This window comes from Paroedura picta, chromosome 3, assembly GCF_049243985.1.
Source record: "Paroedura picta isolate Pp20150507F chromosome 3, Ppicta_v3.0, whole genome shotgun sequence".
Lineage (NCBI taxonomy): Eukaryota > Metazoa > Chordata > Lepidosauria > Squamata > Gekkonidae > Paroedura > Paroedura picta.
Window position 1 is genome coordinate 114,924,097 of NC_135371.1, and position 17,614 is coordinate 114,941,710.

At 41.8% G+C, this 17,614-nt stretch overlaps 1 protein-coding gene across 2 annotated transcripts in view; it reads right to left on the bottom strand.

Moving 5' to 3' along the window:
- The window catches only part of GABRG2 (gamma-aminobutyric acid type A receptor subunit gamma2), a 114,170-nt gene that overhangs the window by 67,439 nt on the left and 29,117 nt on the right, over positions 1–17,614 (bottom strand). For both annotated transcript variants that reach the window (XM_077327194.1, XM_077327196.1), the window contains exons 2-6: positions 14,290–14,438; positions 10,497–10,564; positions 6,602–6,822; positions 5,446–5,528; positions 1,494–1,631 (exon numbers count right to left, since the gene is read on the bottom strand). In XM_077327194.1, the coding sequence (XP_077183309.1) occupies positions 1,494–1,631; positions 5,446–5,528; positions 6,602–6,822; positions 10,497–10,564; positions 14,290–14,438 (659 nt within the window). The remainder of the gene's footprint in view (positions 1–1,493; positions 1,632–5,445; positions 5,529–6,601; positions 6,823–10,496; positions 10,565–14,289; positions 14,439–17,614) is intronic.

Here is a 17,614-nt window from a genome sequence, read left to right on the forward strand (position 1 = left end):
CACTCCATGAAACTGATTGTCATTAAATTCAGGACAGTCCGAAAGAAGTGCAACTTCATGTACAAGATAGTTGGCTTGCTGGATTCACTGCCATGAGATAGCTTTGAGTTTAGATAACTATAAAAGGTGACTGCATAGATTCATGGAGATTACATCTACTGTTGTCTGTGAGCCATGACAGCTGAATAGGGCCTCTATTTCAGAGGCTTAATGGTTTAGATAGTCATACTTGCTCAGGAACAGATTCCGGGTGAGAGCTATTGACTGTGGGCCCTACCTGTGCTCTTCCCTGTGGCATTTGATTGGCCACTATTCTAAACAGGGCTAGATGGAACATTGGTCTGAGCCACCCCAGTTGCCCTTATTATATAGTATTTATTTATTTATTATATTTATATACCACCCTCCCCAAAGGCTCAGGGATATCTTTCAGGATTTAAACCTTTTGCAGGTTTACTCAGAATTAATCCCATCAAATTCAACAGGACTTACTCCCTAGTCAATATGCACAGGTTTAAAGCATATGTCATTCATTTCCAGCCAGGCAATTCTTTCTTAAATTCTAATTTTTGTGTGTGTTGCCAAATTAAGAAATCTGATAATACACTGCTCTGAGTCACTGTCTTTTTATTACCGCAACTTCTGTTATGTATCTATACTGAGGGTGATGCAAACAGACAGAAGGGTGGGCAAAATAAGAAATATAGGCCCATCCAGCACACAGAAACAACCCCTAATTTAGAAATAGATTGCTCAATTTACTACTGACCCTGAAGAAGGGGCAGAATGAGGCATTGCTGTTTCAGAAGCGTATCACAAAAGGTGCTGAGATAATGCCACAAAACCTTCCCTCTGAATATTTCTTTATCCTGCAGCGTATCTGATGACATCGCAGGCACAACCAAGAATCCATCAATCCTGGTTATCAAGGCTCTAAGTCAAAGTCCGTGTTCAAGAGACTATCTTCTCCACACAGAATGGACTTGATTTAAGCCAGACTGGAACCTTAACAAAATCTAAGAATCAAGTTATACATAGTGAAGTCTTAGGGAGAGTTACACCCTTCGAAATCCATTGACTTCTCTGGACTGAGAAGGGTATAACTCCACTTACAAGTTCTTCACATAATGCATCTGTTGCTGGACTACACAATATCAGACTGTAGATGTCCTGTAGATGTCCTCCAGTACCTAAATACATATGTTTAGGTATGCTGTTCACATGTGCAAATGTTGAATGTTAAATTAGGCTAGACAATTTTCCTAGTCATGCTATTTTTATATATACAGGTGTTTTTTATATGAAGAAGCATCTTAATGCATCCCAAACATAAAGTCTGAAGAGTATAGACCAACAACAGAAATAGCCCATGAGGCTCTCAGTAGTGCCTTTCGACTGCACAGCCAGCGTACTGTTGTTCTTCTCCCAATCATACATTTTGTAGAAGCCTTCACAAAATAGGTAATTGATTCATTAAAAGTAGCTGCACTTACCTGAAGTTGTTCCTACCACATTAGTTGCATTTCTGAGCCCCACAAATGAAAATTGATATAACCTCCAGGATCTGGTGTCTCCCACTTCCACAGAACTGCGCTTCCATTGGTAAACAATTTCTTCCTTTGGATAACCATCTTAAAACAATAAAGATCACACATCCATCAATATTTTCATCAATGTTCTGTTACTGTCCTATAACTGTATAACTAATTCTAGCTTGTATACAAAATTGCTTATGAATTAACAGAGGTTCAGTGCTCTCATGGGCCAAGTTACACTTGACTTTTTAAAGGAGCTGGGTGCAGGTTTCTTAGATCCCACTCATTTTCTCCACATTCATACAAAAGCTGCAGGGAATAGCCATTTAAAAGTCCATGCAAGCTTAGTTCAACTTATATATGTATTTATGAACACAGTTCTCTCCTGCACATCTTCCTGGTCCAAAGTGGCTTACAATAAAACTTCCCCAGTAAAAGGCAAAGAGAAAATACCATGCCCAGGTTTTTCCCCTTCTTAAAAGATGCCTGCCATTTAAACATTCTCAAAAGCCATGGAAAATAGGCAGGCCTCGCAGCACCTTCTGAAAATCTCCAGGGAGGGGGTCCCTCTCACCTCTTCAGGGAGCCCACTGTACAAAGCTAAAGACAGGATGAAAGCCAACATCACTAGGACAAGTGGTTCTAGTCTCTCTAAGATATTAGATTCCCCAACCAGCATTATCTATGTCTTGTCTGGATACAGCTTCAGTTTGTTCTACCTTAGCTGGCTGACCACAGCCTTAAAGCACCAGTTCAAAACTAAGACCAACACACCTGGAGGCTTGGATAATGAAATACAGAGCTGGATGTCATCTGCATGTTGATTACACACAACCCAAAGATCTGGACAATCTGATAGAAACTCTCTGTGTCCCACAAGACATAAAAGAGTGAAACCTTTTCAATCTTAATACCAACTCCCTATTCAAGATGATGAAAAAGAATGGAGTGGTCAAGTGTATCAAAGGCCACTGAGAGGTCCAACAGTAACAAGAAGTAAGATTTCTCCATGTAAGTGGATGAGCTATACAAGTGGAGCTCCTGACACCTCTCCCCCCCCCGCCCCCCACCACAAGCCATTGTCCTGAGCAAAACTGTCTTCCTTTTGGAGATGCAAATCCATAGAATATTGAGCATGTGGCTCCAAGAAGAACAAATAGCATGGGGGGGGGTCATCCCATCCTCCTCCTTTGTTGAACTCCTTATAGAGTTTTATTTATTTATTTGTTTGTTTGTTTATTTATTGTACTTATATACCACCCTCCTCCCTGAAGGCTCAGGGCGGTTTACATGAAACAACAGAATAGTACAGGTAACATAATTCTGGTAACAGTAAGGTGGTAACAACAATAACATTAACATAATAACAATAACAACAATAACAATTAAAGGATGGTGAAACTGCAAAGAGTTATGGAAATAGAAGTTATGTAAGCTGTGGAGCAGAGGTTGCCAGGCTGCGGTCCCCAGCCATCCATGGACCACAATTCCCACGAGCCTCCGCCAGCTGGTACAGGCTCATGGGAACTGCGGTCCACAGACACCCACAGTCTGGCCACCCCTGCTGGTGAGGAACGGAAGCCAGAGCAAGGCTGCACACACCCTAGCATGGTTTCAAGTCCTCAGGGCAATTGGAATAGTTTTCACCTTCCAAAAAGCATCTGCCAAGAACTGCAAGGTATTAACCAGCAGCGTTGATAAAGGAGGGGGAATCTAGGTTGCACTTTGCACCTCTCCAAGAGCACAGCCAAGTTAATAATCCAACTGGTGTGGTTTAGCTGTAATTAAGAGAAATATTTGGGGGTCAGCCTTTCAAATTACAAAATCATGCACGAGGTTACCAATACTGGTTAAACTGATGTTCTCCACAGCTACTGTGAGGGAGGATATATTTTAAAAGTCCTACATAGAGGTGAAAGAACAGCAGAGGAAACATTTTGAATTATATAACAGGGATTCACACAATTGCTAGTTTTTACTGTGTAGTTAACTATTAGTTACCCTAAGGTGAACTCTACATGGAATGAAGTCTTCTGAAATTAATCTTGCCAATTTCTGGTGTCATGTAAAAGCATGTCAGTTCTCATTTATGGTTGCCTTTTATTCACTGGTTTGAATACTGATCTAAGAGTGCCAGATTTGATGGCATACTGAACAGTCCATGTTTGGAGTTCCCAACTGTTTTCATCTTTGCAAATAATAAACGTGTCACAGGAAGAAGAAAAGGTTAACCCTTTCTGTCCTCACCTAACACCACAGAGATTGAATGTGCCATATTGGAACAAAGATACAGGCAACATTTAGAAATCCCTGCATATTTCCTCCAGAGGGCAAACAGCAGTTCTGGGGACCCCTTCCAGGTCAAGAAAATGGCCCAGAGGAGCACCATCCTGCTCCATGGACTAATTATTCAGGCCCTCACATGGCTACTATGTACAAAGAATACACCACCTGGAGCTTTGAATGGTGAATTTCATCTACTTTTAGCTCATATTACCATTATTGACTCTTAGGAGATCTGCCATGAAGTCTTAAACAGCATTAAACCATTCCATTGCAGTTAATGGGTTTAGAAAAGTATAACACCATTTAGGATTGCACTCTTGAATTTATAATACCTGGATAGCAGGCAGCCAGAGGAACATATGAAAGTTGCTCTGTGCTCTACAGTAGCGATCCCCAACCTGTGGGCCGCGGACCACATGTGGTCCCTCGACTAATTGGAGGTGGGCCCCGAAGGACGCCTTCTCCCCCCCCCGGCCCTTTACTTCATCCCCCCGGCCCTTTACAACATACTTCGGGTGTCATTGTCTCCCATCACTCCCAGATGGGACTATCTCGTTGCAGAGAAACAAGCTCAGGGTTCACATTGATTTGTCATTGTCATGAGTTAAAATTTCCATGAAAATAAAATGTTCCTTATGTTCATTGTTGTGGCGTGTCTGTATCTTATTTTGAAGGGATGTTTAAACATTACCATAGCGATCAGAGAGCATTAGGGCAGTGGTTGAGAGTAGAGGAGTAAACTACCCCCCCCCCCACCGGGCCTCAGTAAAAGGCGTTGAGTGGTCCTCGGCGTTGAGTGGTCCCCGGTGATAAAAAGGTTGGGGACCACTGCTCTACAGGAAATGAACTGAGTATAAGAGGCCATAATAAATACTACTATCGGTGGTGGTGGTGGTGGTGGGAATAGTAGCAGCAGCATTAGGAGGCTAAAATGTGGATTGGATTATTTCACAAGATGAAGATCCAAGATGTCCATTTCCCACAGAAAACAGAGTGAAACCTAGGCTGCCTCCACAGTCTTTCAGTTGCAAATTAACATAGTTCTCAGGCAAAGGGAATGAAAAGAAAAATGTTGGGAAAGGAAACAGAAGGACAGAAAAATAGAAATCTGGAGGTAGGCAGATGATCTCTTAATATAGCTGTTGATCTTGAATCCCCCATGCCTATCTGAAAATAGGATATGCAGTTTACATCTGAAGATCCTGCAGTTGTATTCATTATTATTCATCATTACAGTACATTATCTGTTGTTCAAAATGTGAAGCTATGAGTGACCATATCTAGAAATGTATAATATCCAGAATTCATGAATGAATTTTGCCTTTGCTGCACAATTATTGATCTATTTTATTTCTTTATGCCACATTTCTCTCCAGTGGAGACCCAAAGCAGGTTCCATTATCTTTCCTGCCATTCTGCCCCATTTTATCCTCACAATAACATCCCTGTGAGGTAGGTTAGACTAAGAGAGAGTTATTGGCCCAAGGTCACCCACCAAGCTTCCATGGCAGAGGATTTTAAACTGGCCTCCTATATCCTAATTCAGTGAATACTCCACATGGGCTTACTATATATCATTACTGCATTTTAATAAATGTACATTGTTTTTGAGTTTACTACTCACAGCTTGAAAATTCAAGTGGACAAGAATGTTCATCCATTGGGAAATTGTGTAGCTGCAGCTGACATTCAGCATCTATCGTCAATCTACCAATAAAAATATATATATTATATTCGCTATCAGTCATAATTTTCATTGCTCACAAAGTCCTGTTCAGAAAACTTCCAAAGTCTTCAGAGTACCTTTTCTTTCCAGTCTGTAACTTAATACGTATCTAGATCAGACTACCTATCCCTTCTTAAAGACAAAAATGGACACATCCAGGACCCTTTCTCAAGTCTTTCTCATTGGGTAGCTAAAACATACCCCAGCCTTGCACGATCCTCCCCTCTGCCTTGATGTGCCCTCCACTGGGCCCACAAGAGGGGACAGTTGCACCAGCAAAGTTCACTTTCATTTTGTCTACGTTACAAACTACCTTGGTTTTCTATTGAGAACATTTGGGGGCTGAATTATCAGCGGGACACTCATAGGATAATTAACTCTCTTGAAAAAGACAATTCCAGAAAGAATTTCTAATAAACAGGAATTATTGATTATCATCTGCTCTCACTATCTCAAGTAGGCTCAGTTTCCTGTGTTTGCATGTACTTTGCATGGAAGAAGAGAAGAACTGTTTTTTTTATACCCTACTTTGCACTACCCAAAGGAGGTCCAAAGCAGCTTACAAATTCCTCTCTCTAGCCCTTTCCCTCCTTAAGGTTTGGGTTGAGAAATATCTAGAAATTTTGGTGGTGGAAACTGAAGAGGGTGGGGTTTGGGAGAGACTCCACTGGGATATAATGTCACAGAGACCACCTTCCAGTACAGCTGTTTTTTCCAGGCAAATTGATCTCAGTCACCTGAAGAATAGTTGTAATAGCAGGAAATCTTCAGTCACTGCCTGAAGGTTGGCAACCCTACCATGAGGTCATTCTGCAGGAAATAGACTTGCCTTTATTTTATTATGATGGTTCAACAATTTATTTTCAAGCACTGGGAACATCCTCTATGTAAAAGAATGAGAGCCTGCTTTCTACCACAGAGTACAATATATGGTTCCATTTGCTATGTAAAACTGATTAAAACGCATCATAAATATTGGGAGTATGACAAATAACTTTTCTCCCTCATATTGGGTCCACATGCATTTATACTGAACAAAATTTTAACAGCATACCTTAATGTATATAATACTCTGCCATCATTCCAGATCCGAAGCATCCGATTTGGTGTTGTTATCCAGTGAGCATCAGCTTTTTTGGAGTTTCGGAAAAATGTATCGGGTATCCAGATTTTCCCAACCATATTGCTATTCAGCCTCAACACCTTTATAGTGCTGTTGAATCTTAATCGTCTGTCATACCAGGTTTGAGCAAAAAAGATATCTATTGTATATTCCTGCAGAATTAATGAAATATATTAGATGAAACCCTAAAAATTCTGAATGCACTTTAAAAATCTCCATAGCTTTGCTTGCCAAGACTTTCCAAACATTTTTATAGACATGAACAAAGTCACATCATTAACCCAATTCATAACAGTTGTTGTTGTTATGTGCGAAGTCGTGTCCGACCCATCGCGACCCCATGGACAATGATCCTCCAGGCCTTCCTGTCCTCTACCATTCCCCGGAGTCCTTTTAAGTTTGCACCTACTGCTTCAGTGACTCCATCCATCCACCTCATTCTCTGTCGTCCCCTTCTTCTTTTGCCCTCGATCTCTCCCAGCATTAGGCTCTTCTCCAGGGAGTCCTTCCTTCTCATGAGGTGGCCAAAATATTTGAGTTTCATCTTCAGGATCTGGCCTTCTAAAGAGCAGTCAGGGCTGATCTCCTCTAGGACTGACTGGTTTGTTCGCCTTGCAGTCCAAGGGACTCGCAAGAGTCTTCTCCAGCACCAGAGTTCAAAAGCCTCAATTCTTTGACGCTCGGCCTTCCTTATGGTCCAACTTTCGCAGCCATACATTGCAACTGGGAAGACCATAGCCTTGACTAAACGCACTTTTGTTGGCAATGTTGGCATAACAGTACAAGGCAGCTAATAGTCTGTGCTACTGTTGTCACCTTCTTGAAGTGCTGATGCAATGCTAAATATAATGACACCTATTAGCATGTTCTTTCCCAAAGTGTTGTGTTTTAGTGCAGCAAATACTGGACTGCCTTAACTGGATCTAACATGCCTATGTGATGTTTCTGTAACTCTAACCCATTGTCATTGAACCTGGGTGAAGATATACAATGTACATGCATGCGTAAAAGAACAGTATTGAGGGCAGATCTTCAGTAGTAAATTTGGAATTAATTTTTTTCTTTATTTAATTTATCATCTGCTTTTCCCATTGGGACTCAAACCAGATTACATAGGCAGTCAATATAACCAACAAGGTGGAGCATCCAATAAACAATTCAATAGGGCTTGTATTGTAAAAATCTGGAACAAAGCAGAAATTTGAAAACAGAATTGAAGCAAAGCATTAATACGAAGCATTAAACGCTACAAGAATCACACTGAAGTATCTAATTTATAGCAACACGCAGCCCAAGCTATACAGAGTAGTGCAGATCACAGTCCCTATATTTTTACCCAAGTCCCTACATTTTCTAACCATTCTGTTATTTGTGTAGGAAAGCCATCCTGAATAACTCAGTTTTACATAATTTCCAGATAACCAAGAGAGTGGAAGCCTTCCTGACCTCATCAGGCAGGCTGTTCTATCCAGCTGTGGCCACAACAGAGAAAGCACATGAATGCCCATTTGCAGGGAGATACCTGCAGAAGGCCCTGCTCAGATGAGCTAAAAATGCTAACAAGCAAGCATTAATGTTAGTTAAATTGTCAAAGGTTTTGATGGCCGGAGTCAACTGGTTGTTGTGGGCTTTCCAGGGTGTGTAGCCATGGTCATGGGCATAGAATCCTGTTTGAAGACACAGAAATGCTGGACAACACCAACAGTCACTATGTTAGACGTACAGGGAAGCCATTGAAATTCACAAGAACCAATTTAGTTTCAACAAAAAAGAAGTGTCTGGAAATCAATAAAATCTGGCAGCCCTAAAACACTACAATTAAAAAATATGGGACTTTAAAAATACACCTTGCAATGATTCGGCAGATAAGAAAGACAAGACCTAGGCTAACTGACTTTCTAATGACCTTCACCCACTCACAGGGAGAAAAAAAACTTCCTAATGAACTCCACCCAGACACAGGAAAAGCACTTCCAGTCAATTTCCTGGAAGACTCCCAGATAAGGCAGGAATGTGATGTGTTACAGAGAAACACACATTCTTATTTATTTATTTTTATTTATCTTTGGATTTCTATACTGCCGCTCTCAAATATTCTTGTGGCGGTTTACAATAAACAATAAAATACAATAAACCCCTAAAAAACCCTTAATAGATTAACATTTAAAAGATGGCAATACTGTCTGAGTTCTAAACTCCCACCTCCTGTTCAGCATGCGGTCAAATGAGCTCTCTCATTAGAGGAAAGGGCCAAACTAACCAACACTAACACTAAGGCAGTGGTCCCCAACCTTTTTATCACCGGGGTCCAGTCAACGCTTGACAATTTTACTGAGGCCCGGGGGGGGGGTGTCCTTTGCTGAGGGACGTTGCTGAGCCCCTGCTCCACTTGCTTTCCCACCGGTGCCCCTGACTTCCCGCCGCCTGCTGGGGGGCACTGCCAGCAGCAGCTGTGCAGTACCACGCTGAGGGGGAGCCCCAGCCATGGCGGCCACTGGAGAGCTGGTAGAGTGGAAGGCAGCCCCCAAGGCCGCAGCTGGGGAGGAGGATGAGGAGGAGCTGCGGCCCGATAGCGACTGATCTACGGACCGGTACCGGTCTCCGGACCGGGGGTTGGGGACCACTGCACTAAGGGATCCCTGGTTTGAAATACCAGGACCCTATTCTGGCCTCAACCATATGCCTAGCAGAAGAGCTCCATCTTAAAGGCCCTGTGGAAAGCTAACAACTCTTCTGGAACCTCATTCCTCCAGGTTGGGGCTAGGGCCGAAAAAGCCCTGGCTCTGGTCAAAGCCAGGAGAATGTCCCAGGGGCCTGGGACAGCCAGCAGATTTATACCCGCAAAGCGAAGTGCCCTGCAGGGGGTGTAAGCAGATGAGCAGTCCCGAAGATAGGTAATGCCCAAGCCGCATATAGCCTTAGAGGTCAAAACCAGTACCTTGAACTTAATCCAGAAGCAAACTGGTAATCAATGAAGAAGACACAACACCAGCGAGATGTGGGTCCTCCAGGATGTTCCAGTGAGGACCCTCACAGCCACATTTTGTACCAACTGTAATTCCCGGATCAAAGCCAAAGGTAGGCCCTCATAGAGCAAGTTAAAGAAGTCTAATCTGGAAGTGAATGTTGCATGGATCACTGTGACCAGGTGTTCTGTAGACAGGTAGGGTGCTAGTAGCCATTCAGGCTGCCTTAGTGACCTGCGCCTCCCTGGAAAGAGAGGCGTCAAAGATCACTCCCAAATTCCTGGTGGATGGTACAGGTATTAATTGCATCCCATCCAGGCTTGGGAAACACACTTCCTGATCCTGCCTTCTTCTATCCAGCCACAGGACCTCTGTCTTAGAGGGGTTGAGTTTCAGATGGCTGTGCCTGAAAAGAAGTTAATAAAATGCCCAGAAATTGTTTATATACTCCCCACTTTGTGCAGGGAGATCTCCATTTTGCGGTGTCCTACTTTTGAAGATGCCAGCCACTGTTACTAACATCACAGACTCAAACTTCTAGGCCATGGCCACACAAACCAGAAACTCACAATAATCATTATTGTTAGATTCAGAAATGTTTGTATAATGTTAGCTACAGGATATCTTGCATATACAGTTCCCTTCTATGCTTAATCGAGTGAATGGGGTACCTTTGTGTATACTGAAAATCCATGTGACCAATAATAAGAGATGCTAAGCATCACCTTCAATGCATTGTGATGCCTTCAGTTTCTCATAAATCTAGGCATTACCTCCACTTGTTAAAGCATTGAAATATTTTTAAAATGATAATACCACACAATACAGTACAGTAAAATGTATAAACAAATATTACTTACCATATTAATAGCATTCACTGGACCAATGCTATTGACATACATATCAGTGCGAATAACTGTAGGTTGCACTGTAATAAAAATAATAAGAGCTGCTAATATCCCCACAGGAACAAAAAACATGAATCTAAATGTAAATACATACACTAAATAGATGTTTAAGGGAAGAATGCCTATGTTTTGTTTTCTATTTAATGTGTGATACTCCCAAACACACAAGGGCAGAATTGACCTCTTCTACTGTCATTCAAAATGAGGGGATATGATCTCACATGTTGCTCTTTCATATATCACATTATCATTCAGGCAAGTTTTTGTTTTTACATATATATTTCACATTCAAAGGATAAATGCAAAATGATTGACTCAGTCCAAAGAGGGAACTGAAGATATAAAAATACTAGGCCCTTATAAGAACAACACTTGGGAAACTGCAATGTAATTGCTAGTTGAGTTAAAACACTGTTTGAGCATGCTGCACAAATAGATACTCATGAAAAGAAGTGTACAAGTAGGTTGGGGGGGGTCTTTTAATTTTGAGCAGCAATTGTTCCTGTTGGCATCAGAGGATGGGACACGCAGTAATGGGTTTAAACTATTTATTTGTTTGTTTGTTTGTTTGTTTGTTTGTTTATTTATTTACCGCCCTCCCCGGAGGCTCAGGGCGGTTTACATAAGAACAAGGATCAATACATAAAACGGTCTATAAAAACATGTGAATAGCGTTATAATAATAATAACAACTAATAGTTGTAACCATATAACAATGTAACAGTATAAACAATATAACAATACAACAGTGCAACAATACAAACAGGTCCAGAGCATATTGGTGGAATTCTGAGGGGGGCCGGGAGGGGAGCAGGGGCCCTTCGGTTGCTGTTGATTACGTCTGGTCTCAGCCAAATGCCTGGCGGAAGAGACCAGGCGGACTTCTTTAGGGCCAGGGATCCTTAGCTGGTTGGTGGCGGTGGAGCGCAGAGTTCTTTTGGGGGCACAGGTGGGGAGGCGATCCCTCAGGTACACTGGGCCCTGACCGCGTATGGCCTTGAAGGTAATTACCAGAACCTTTAGTCTGATCCGGAATTCAACTGGCAACCATTGCAGCTGGTGGAGAATAGGCCGTATGTGAGACCTCCACGGTGGATGGATGGATATGGGACTTTGGGGTGTATCACAAGAAGTATAGTGACCAAATGGTTCTGGTTAGACCTAATTTAGAGTACTGTGTTCACTTTTGGGCATGACAATAGAAAAACTATATAGACAAACTGAAGTATGTCCAGAGGAGGACAATGAAGTTGGCGAGGAGTTTGGAGGCAAAGTTATATAAAGAAAAATTGTGGGAGCTTGGTTGATTTAGCCTGGAGAGAAGATGACGAAGAGGTGATATGATAGCCATCTTCAAGTACTTGAAAGGATGTCATATAGAGCAGAGTTGTTTTCTGTTGACCCAGAAAGTTAGACCAGAACCAATGGGTTGAATGTAATTCAAAAGAATTTTTGGCTGAACATCCAGAAGAAGTTCCTGACAGAGCAGTTTCTCAGTGGAATAGGCTTCCTTGGGAAGTGTTGAGTTATCCTTCTTTAGAACTTTTCAAGGAGAAGCAAGATAGTCACCTGACAGAAATGTTGATTCTGTGAACTCAGGTAGATTGTGAATGGTTGGGCGGAAGGAACTGTGTTGGTGCTTGGCTCTTGTGGACCCTTCTTGCATGCCCAGGGAAATCTGATTACCACTTTGGGGTCAGAAGGCAAATTTTGTCCAGGTAGACTGGCCAGGGATTCTTTTTTGGGGGGAGGAGGCATCATCTGGGCATGGAATTGGGTTCACTGTGGATGGGCACGTAATTGTGAGATTCCTGCATTGTGTAGGGAGTTAGACTAGATGACCCTGGAGGTTCCTTCCAACTCTATGATTCTATTGTTCTATGAGCCCCTCTCGAAACCTTGCCCTTCATAGGCTCTGCCCTAAAATGTGCAGGAATTTCTCAACCCAGAATCAAATTTCTCATTTCCCATTTCCTGATCTTATTTCCTCAGTTTTTCCTATTTCATTGCTGCTTCAGACTCCTAAAGCACAAGTTCCCTCTGTTATTTGCCATTGGATTAGACCAGTGGCCCCCAACCTTTGTAAGACTGGGGATGTGTGGAGCTGCCGCGCTGGCGAGTTTGTGCCTGCCGGCGGGATGCAAACACACATGTGTGGCAGCTCCGAAGCGGCCGATTCGCTCAAGGCCCAGCAAGCTTCTCACTGCAGGGGGGGGGGAGAGGGTGGCGCGGCTGCCAGCAGCCCAGTGCCAATGCTTTCGCGGCTCAGTACCGGGCCACAGCCTGGGGGTTGACGACCGCCCAAATTAGACTGTTGTGATCTGGGTGTCTTCTTGTTCCTGAAGGTATTTCTACTAATCGTTTCAGTGAAATGGCTCAGCTTGTTGTGGCCATGCTAGATTGCTTGCAAGACTTAATGAAACTATTAGAACTTGTATCTAACACTACTACACATCACATAAAAAGTCATGCAACTGCCTTAATGCATCCCAGTTCAAACTCAGTACCATTTCTTTTTATCTAGAGTTCTTATTCTCTGTCTTCCCTATCATTATATATTATTTAATATCTGTGTTAAATTCTGTTGGTGATACAGGCCATTATTGACAAAGATACCTGTCCCATAACCCAGCTAATCTCCAGTACTGAGGGAGTCACGGAATTTAATCCAGTCTAATAATATATTAGAGTAGCATAGTACAGTTATGAAGTGGATCTTAAGGACCATTCCACAGAACAGGCAATGTTGTTAAATCTGAGCGCTATTGAAAAGTGCTGCAATCAATAGTGGCAAGTCTTGGTAACGCACACAAGCGCTGTTCTCGTAACACACAAGTTTCCGGTCTCGCCAAAATCGCAACAAATGAGGTGATATTTTTCCGCGCTTCCTCCCGCCCTTGGCCGTAAATCAAACAGAACAGCCAATTAACTCTTGTGTTTGTCCTTCCCTTTAAAAACTGTTTTTTAAAAACCCGAAAACACTCGTAGCAACGCATATTTATTCATTGGATGTATCAGAACGACCTTTTTCACTGGTGTAAGAGCTGGCGCTTAATCGTTTACACGCTCTTAAAGTTAAAAAATAACCCCCCCCGGTGCAATTTCTGGCCGAAATTACAGGCAGTGTCGAACAGTATTGTGCTCAGAAACTTTACTGACAATTCTTGTGGAGGGATTTCAGCCGAACAAGCATCGCTTATTCATTGCTTTTGCAACAAAGGGGGGAAAATGGTGATCGCGACGCCAGAAACTCGGGTGAGAGAGCTTAGGGAGGGACATGTTTGCTACTGCTATATTGAGAACGCACATGTCTTTTTTGGATGTATTGCAGGTTGTTCTCAAGAGTCTAGCAGGTTTTTTAGGGGAAATCCACTTTTGTGGATTCCCCGAAAAGCGCTACAACGAAGCGATTTTTGCGGGAGTGTTGCAGATTGTGTACGACGTTATGCGTAATGTTAAAAAATAGTGTTGCACAATAGTAAGACTTCAGCAACATTAACTATGCAGAATGGCCCTTAGTTCCCACTTAACTCATTAAACTAGTTAGAAGCTTAAAAATTTATCCACTTGTTTCAGAAGGTTTTATTTACAAATTCCTGAATATAAATCCTGGTGGTCAGCTTTAAAGTGGATATTACATTTTGTTGATATCCATTTCTTCTGTTACATTGACCATAACGTAAAATAATTTTCAGTTTCGTTCCCTCTTCCACTGCCATTGAAAACAAAATTAAATGCTACTCACCTCCTATATCTGGCCTTAGCTTGTTGTCATATCCCTCCAGCAGGCCATTTAAAATAAGTGTAACATCACTCTCATGGACTTTGGAAGACAAAACCCAGGTTTTGTTGGTTGGGTAATCTTCATAGTCATCATCACTTTTTTGGCTAGAACTGTTTGAAATATAGAAGGGAGAGAACACTGGAGACATATAAGGGATAACTATAACAATTACCTCACTGATAGCTCCTTTAGGGACCACGATGAGTGGATAACTCCCTTTTAAATAATGCAATTTCTGCACAAAACACAGAAATGTTTTTAGTGAAAGGAATGATATAAGTGACATCATATAATCACTGCTGTTTACAACTCAATTTTAGTGAATTTCCAAAGTACTAGGACAGATTTTTGCTCTTCTGTCCTATGTCACTGAATCTTTTTCATTGTAGCCATTTCTTTTGCTAGTTCAGATTAAAGATTTGAGAAAAAAGCAGGGCATCACCCTTACGTAAATGTGTATCAGCAGGATTACACATGACACAATCTGTGCCTTAGAAAGAATTAATTTACTATACAGTTAAATAATCCCTGCATTCACACACAAATATCCTACTGTAGAAAACCAAACTAAGTTTAACCATAACCTGTTGTGCAATATATATATGTTCTATATTGAATATGGGGTTGGATGCATTCTAAAAAAAATTCAGTAGGATGGAACTTATCTGCCCATCCACCTACCCACCCTGCAATCCACTGATCTCCCACACATGCTGCTCCTGGAAAATAGGGAACCATTACAAAAAAAACATGAAAACGGGTAAATGATGGAAATTGGTAAATAATATAAAGAGGGTATATGATTAAAATTGCCAGCTTATTCTGGATCCAGCCCACAATTTCTATATCCCTTTCTGACATGTTTGTATTTTTGAGGACATTGCCTGCACACAGTGCCTTTGAGTTGATATTCTTTGCATTCTGTCCTGTGTGGTACATTTTTTTTTGTTTCTTATATAAGGAATGATTCACAAGCATTCTCCCTCCCATGTGAAAATGACAGGATAAGATTGTCAAATATGGATGTGACTATGTCAAATACTTTACAGTCTAACTAGCAGTTGTTGTTGTTAGGTGCGAAGTTGTGTCCGACCCATCGCGGCTCCATGGACAATGATCTTCCAGGCCTTCCTGTCCTCTACCATTCCCCGGAGTCCATTTAAGTTTGCACCAACTGCTTCAGTGACTCCAGCCAGCCACCTCATTCTCTGTCGTCCCCTTCTTCTTTTGCCCTCGATCGCTCCCAGCATTAGGCTCTTCTCCAGGGAGTCCTTCCTTCTCATGAGATGGTAAGAGTATTTGAGGGACTCGCAAGAGTCTTCTCCAGCACCAGAGTTCAAAAGCCTCAATTCTTTGACGCTCAGCCTTCCTTATAGTCCAACTTTCACAGCCATACATTGCAACTGTGAAGACCGTAGCCTTGACAAGACACACTTTCGTTGGCAGGGTGATGTCTCTGCTTTTTAGGATGCTGTCTAGATTTGCCATAGCTTTCCTCCCCAGGAGCAAGCGTCTTTTAATTTCTTTGCTGCAGTCCCCATCTGCAGTGATCTGGGAGCCCAGGAAAATAAAACCTGTCACTACTTCCATTTCTTCCCCATCTATTTGCCATGAATTGAGAGGGCCAGATGCCATGATCTTAGTTTTCTTGATGTTGAGTTTCGAGCCAACTTTTGCACTCTCCTCCTTCACCCGCATCAACAGGCTCTTTAGTTCCTCTTCACTTTCTTCCATTAGAGTGGTATCATCTGCATATCTGAGGTTGTTGATATTTCTCCCTGCAATCTTGTTCCCAATTTGTGACTCCTCTAATCCCACCTTTCTGCCATTAGTCTGGTATCATCTGCATATCTGAGGTTGTTGATATTTCTCCCTGCAATCTTGATCCCAATTTGTGACTCCTCTAATCCCGCTTTTCTCATGATGTGCTCCGCATACAAGTTAAATAGGCAAGGCGACAATATTCAGCCTTGCCGAACTCCTTTCTCAATTTTGAACCAATCAGTGATTCCATGCCCGGTTCTCACTGTTGCTTCTTGACCTGCATATAGGTTTCTCAAGAGACAGATAAGATTATCTGGTATTCCCATTTCTTTAAGAACTTGCCACAATTTGTTGTGCTCCACACAATCAAAGGCTTTAACATTGTCAATAAAGCAGAAGTAGATTTTCTTCTGGAACTCCCTAGCTTTCTCCATGATCCAGCGTATGTTGGCAATTTGATCTCTAGTTTCTCTGCCTCTTTACCCATATTACCTCAAAACTAAATTAGTAGAAAATATGCTTCTATACCATGTGTGGAAAGACAAGAAATAGGGTATCTGAAGGACACCTATTGATGCGATTGATAGCTAGCAACTATATATCTGCTTGCACTTGGACCACACAACCACCAGTTTGTACAGCTACACAGAGAAACAGCTCTATAAGTCTGGGAAGTGGCAAATGGAATGCTCTGTTAAGCTATGCTGACATCCTCAGAGAAAATATACAGTGTCACAATTTTGTTTTAACCCAGAGCATCAAGGGTTAAACTACATCTGAGAAGGAAAAGTCTTGATAGGCTGCTTAATCCTACTCTCCAAATTGGGTTTTTTGCCCATGAACAAAAGGAAAAAAGATAGTCGAGACAGTGTATCTTTCTTGCCACAGACAAAAAAACAACTTTGGGAGTGTGATCCTGAATTGAAAAATGACAACACTGGGAAAAGGCTAAGCAACCTCTTTTCACGCTCCTTTCTCCCACTCAGATAGCTTGCCCCAGGCTTGAAGTTCAAGGAACACATGGGAAAGTATCATAGACCTCCATGCAAAGTGTAGTTCGAGCCCCACATGAAGCAACCTGGCATTTTGATTACAAACTAACTGCACTTTAAATAGACAAATTTCCCACTGTCTCTGAAATCCCCACCCTCCTATCAGCTACAACCTCTTTCAGAATTCTCAATTTGCATCGTTCTTTAATTTGTTAGTTGCCTCAGTTTTCCAAGAAATATTTTATTAACCTCCTTCTGACAGAGATTACCAAAGGCATATTCAATCTATGCAAGGCTTCACTAGAAATAACAATCATTACAGGAAAACACAGCATATAACATATAAATGTCTGCCATTTTATAGTAAGTTTTCTGGCAGGGCCACACAGTGTGAAAAAAGAAACAAAATAAGGTCCCTAAACAGAATGATAAGCCATTAGGTAACAACATGAATATCACAGGGATGGATGGATGACCAATATTGTTACAAAATAAATAACAGAACGCTACATAAACAATTCATGAGAAAA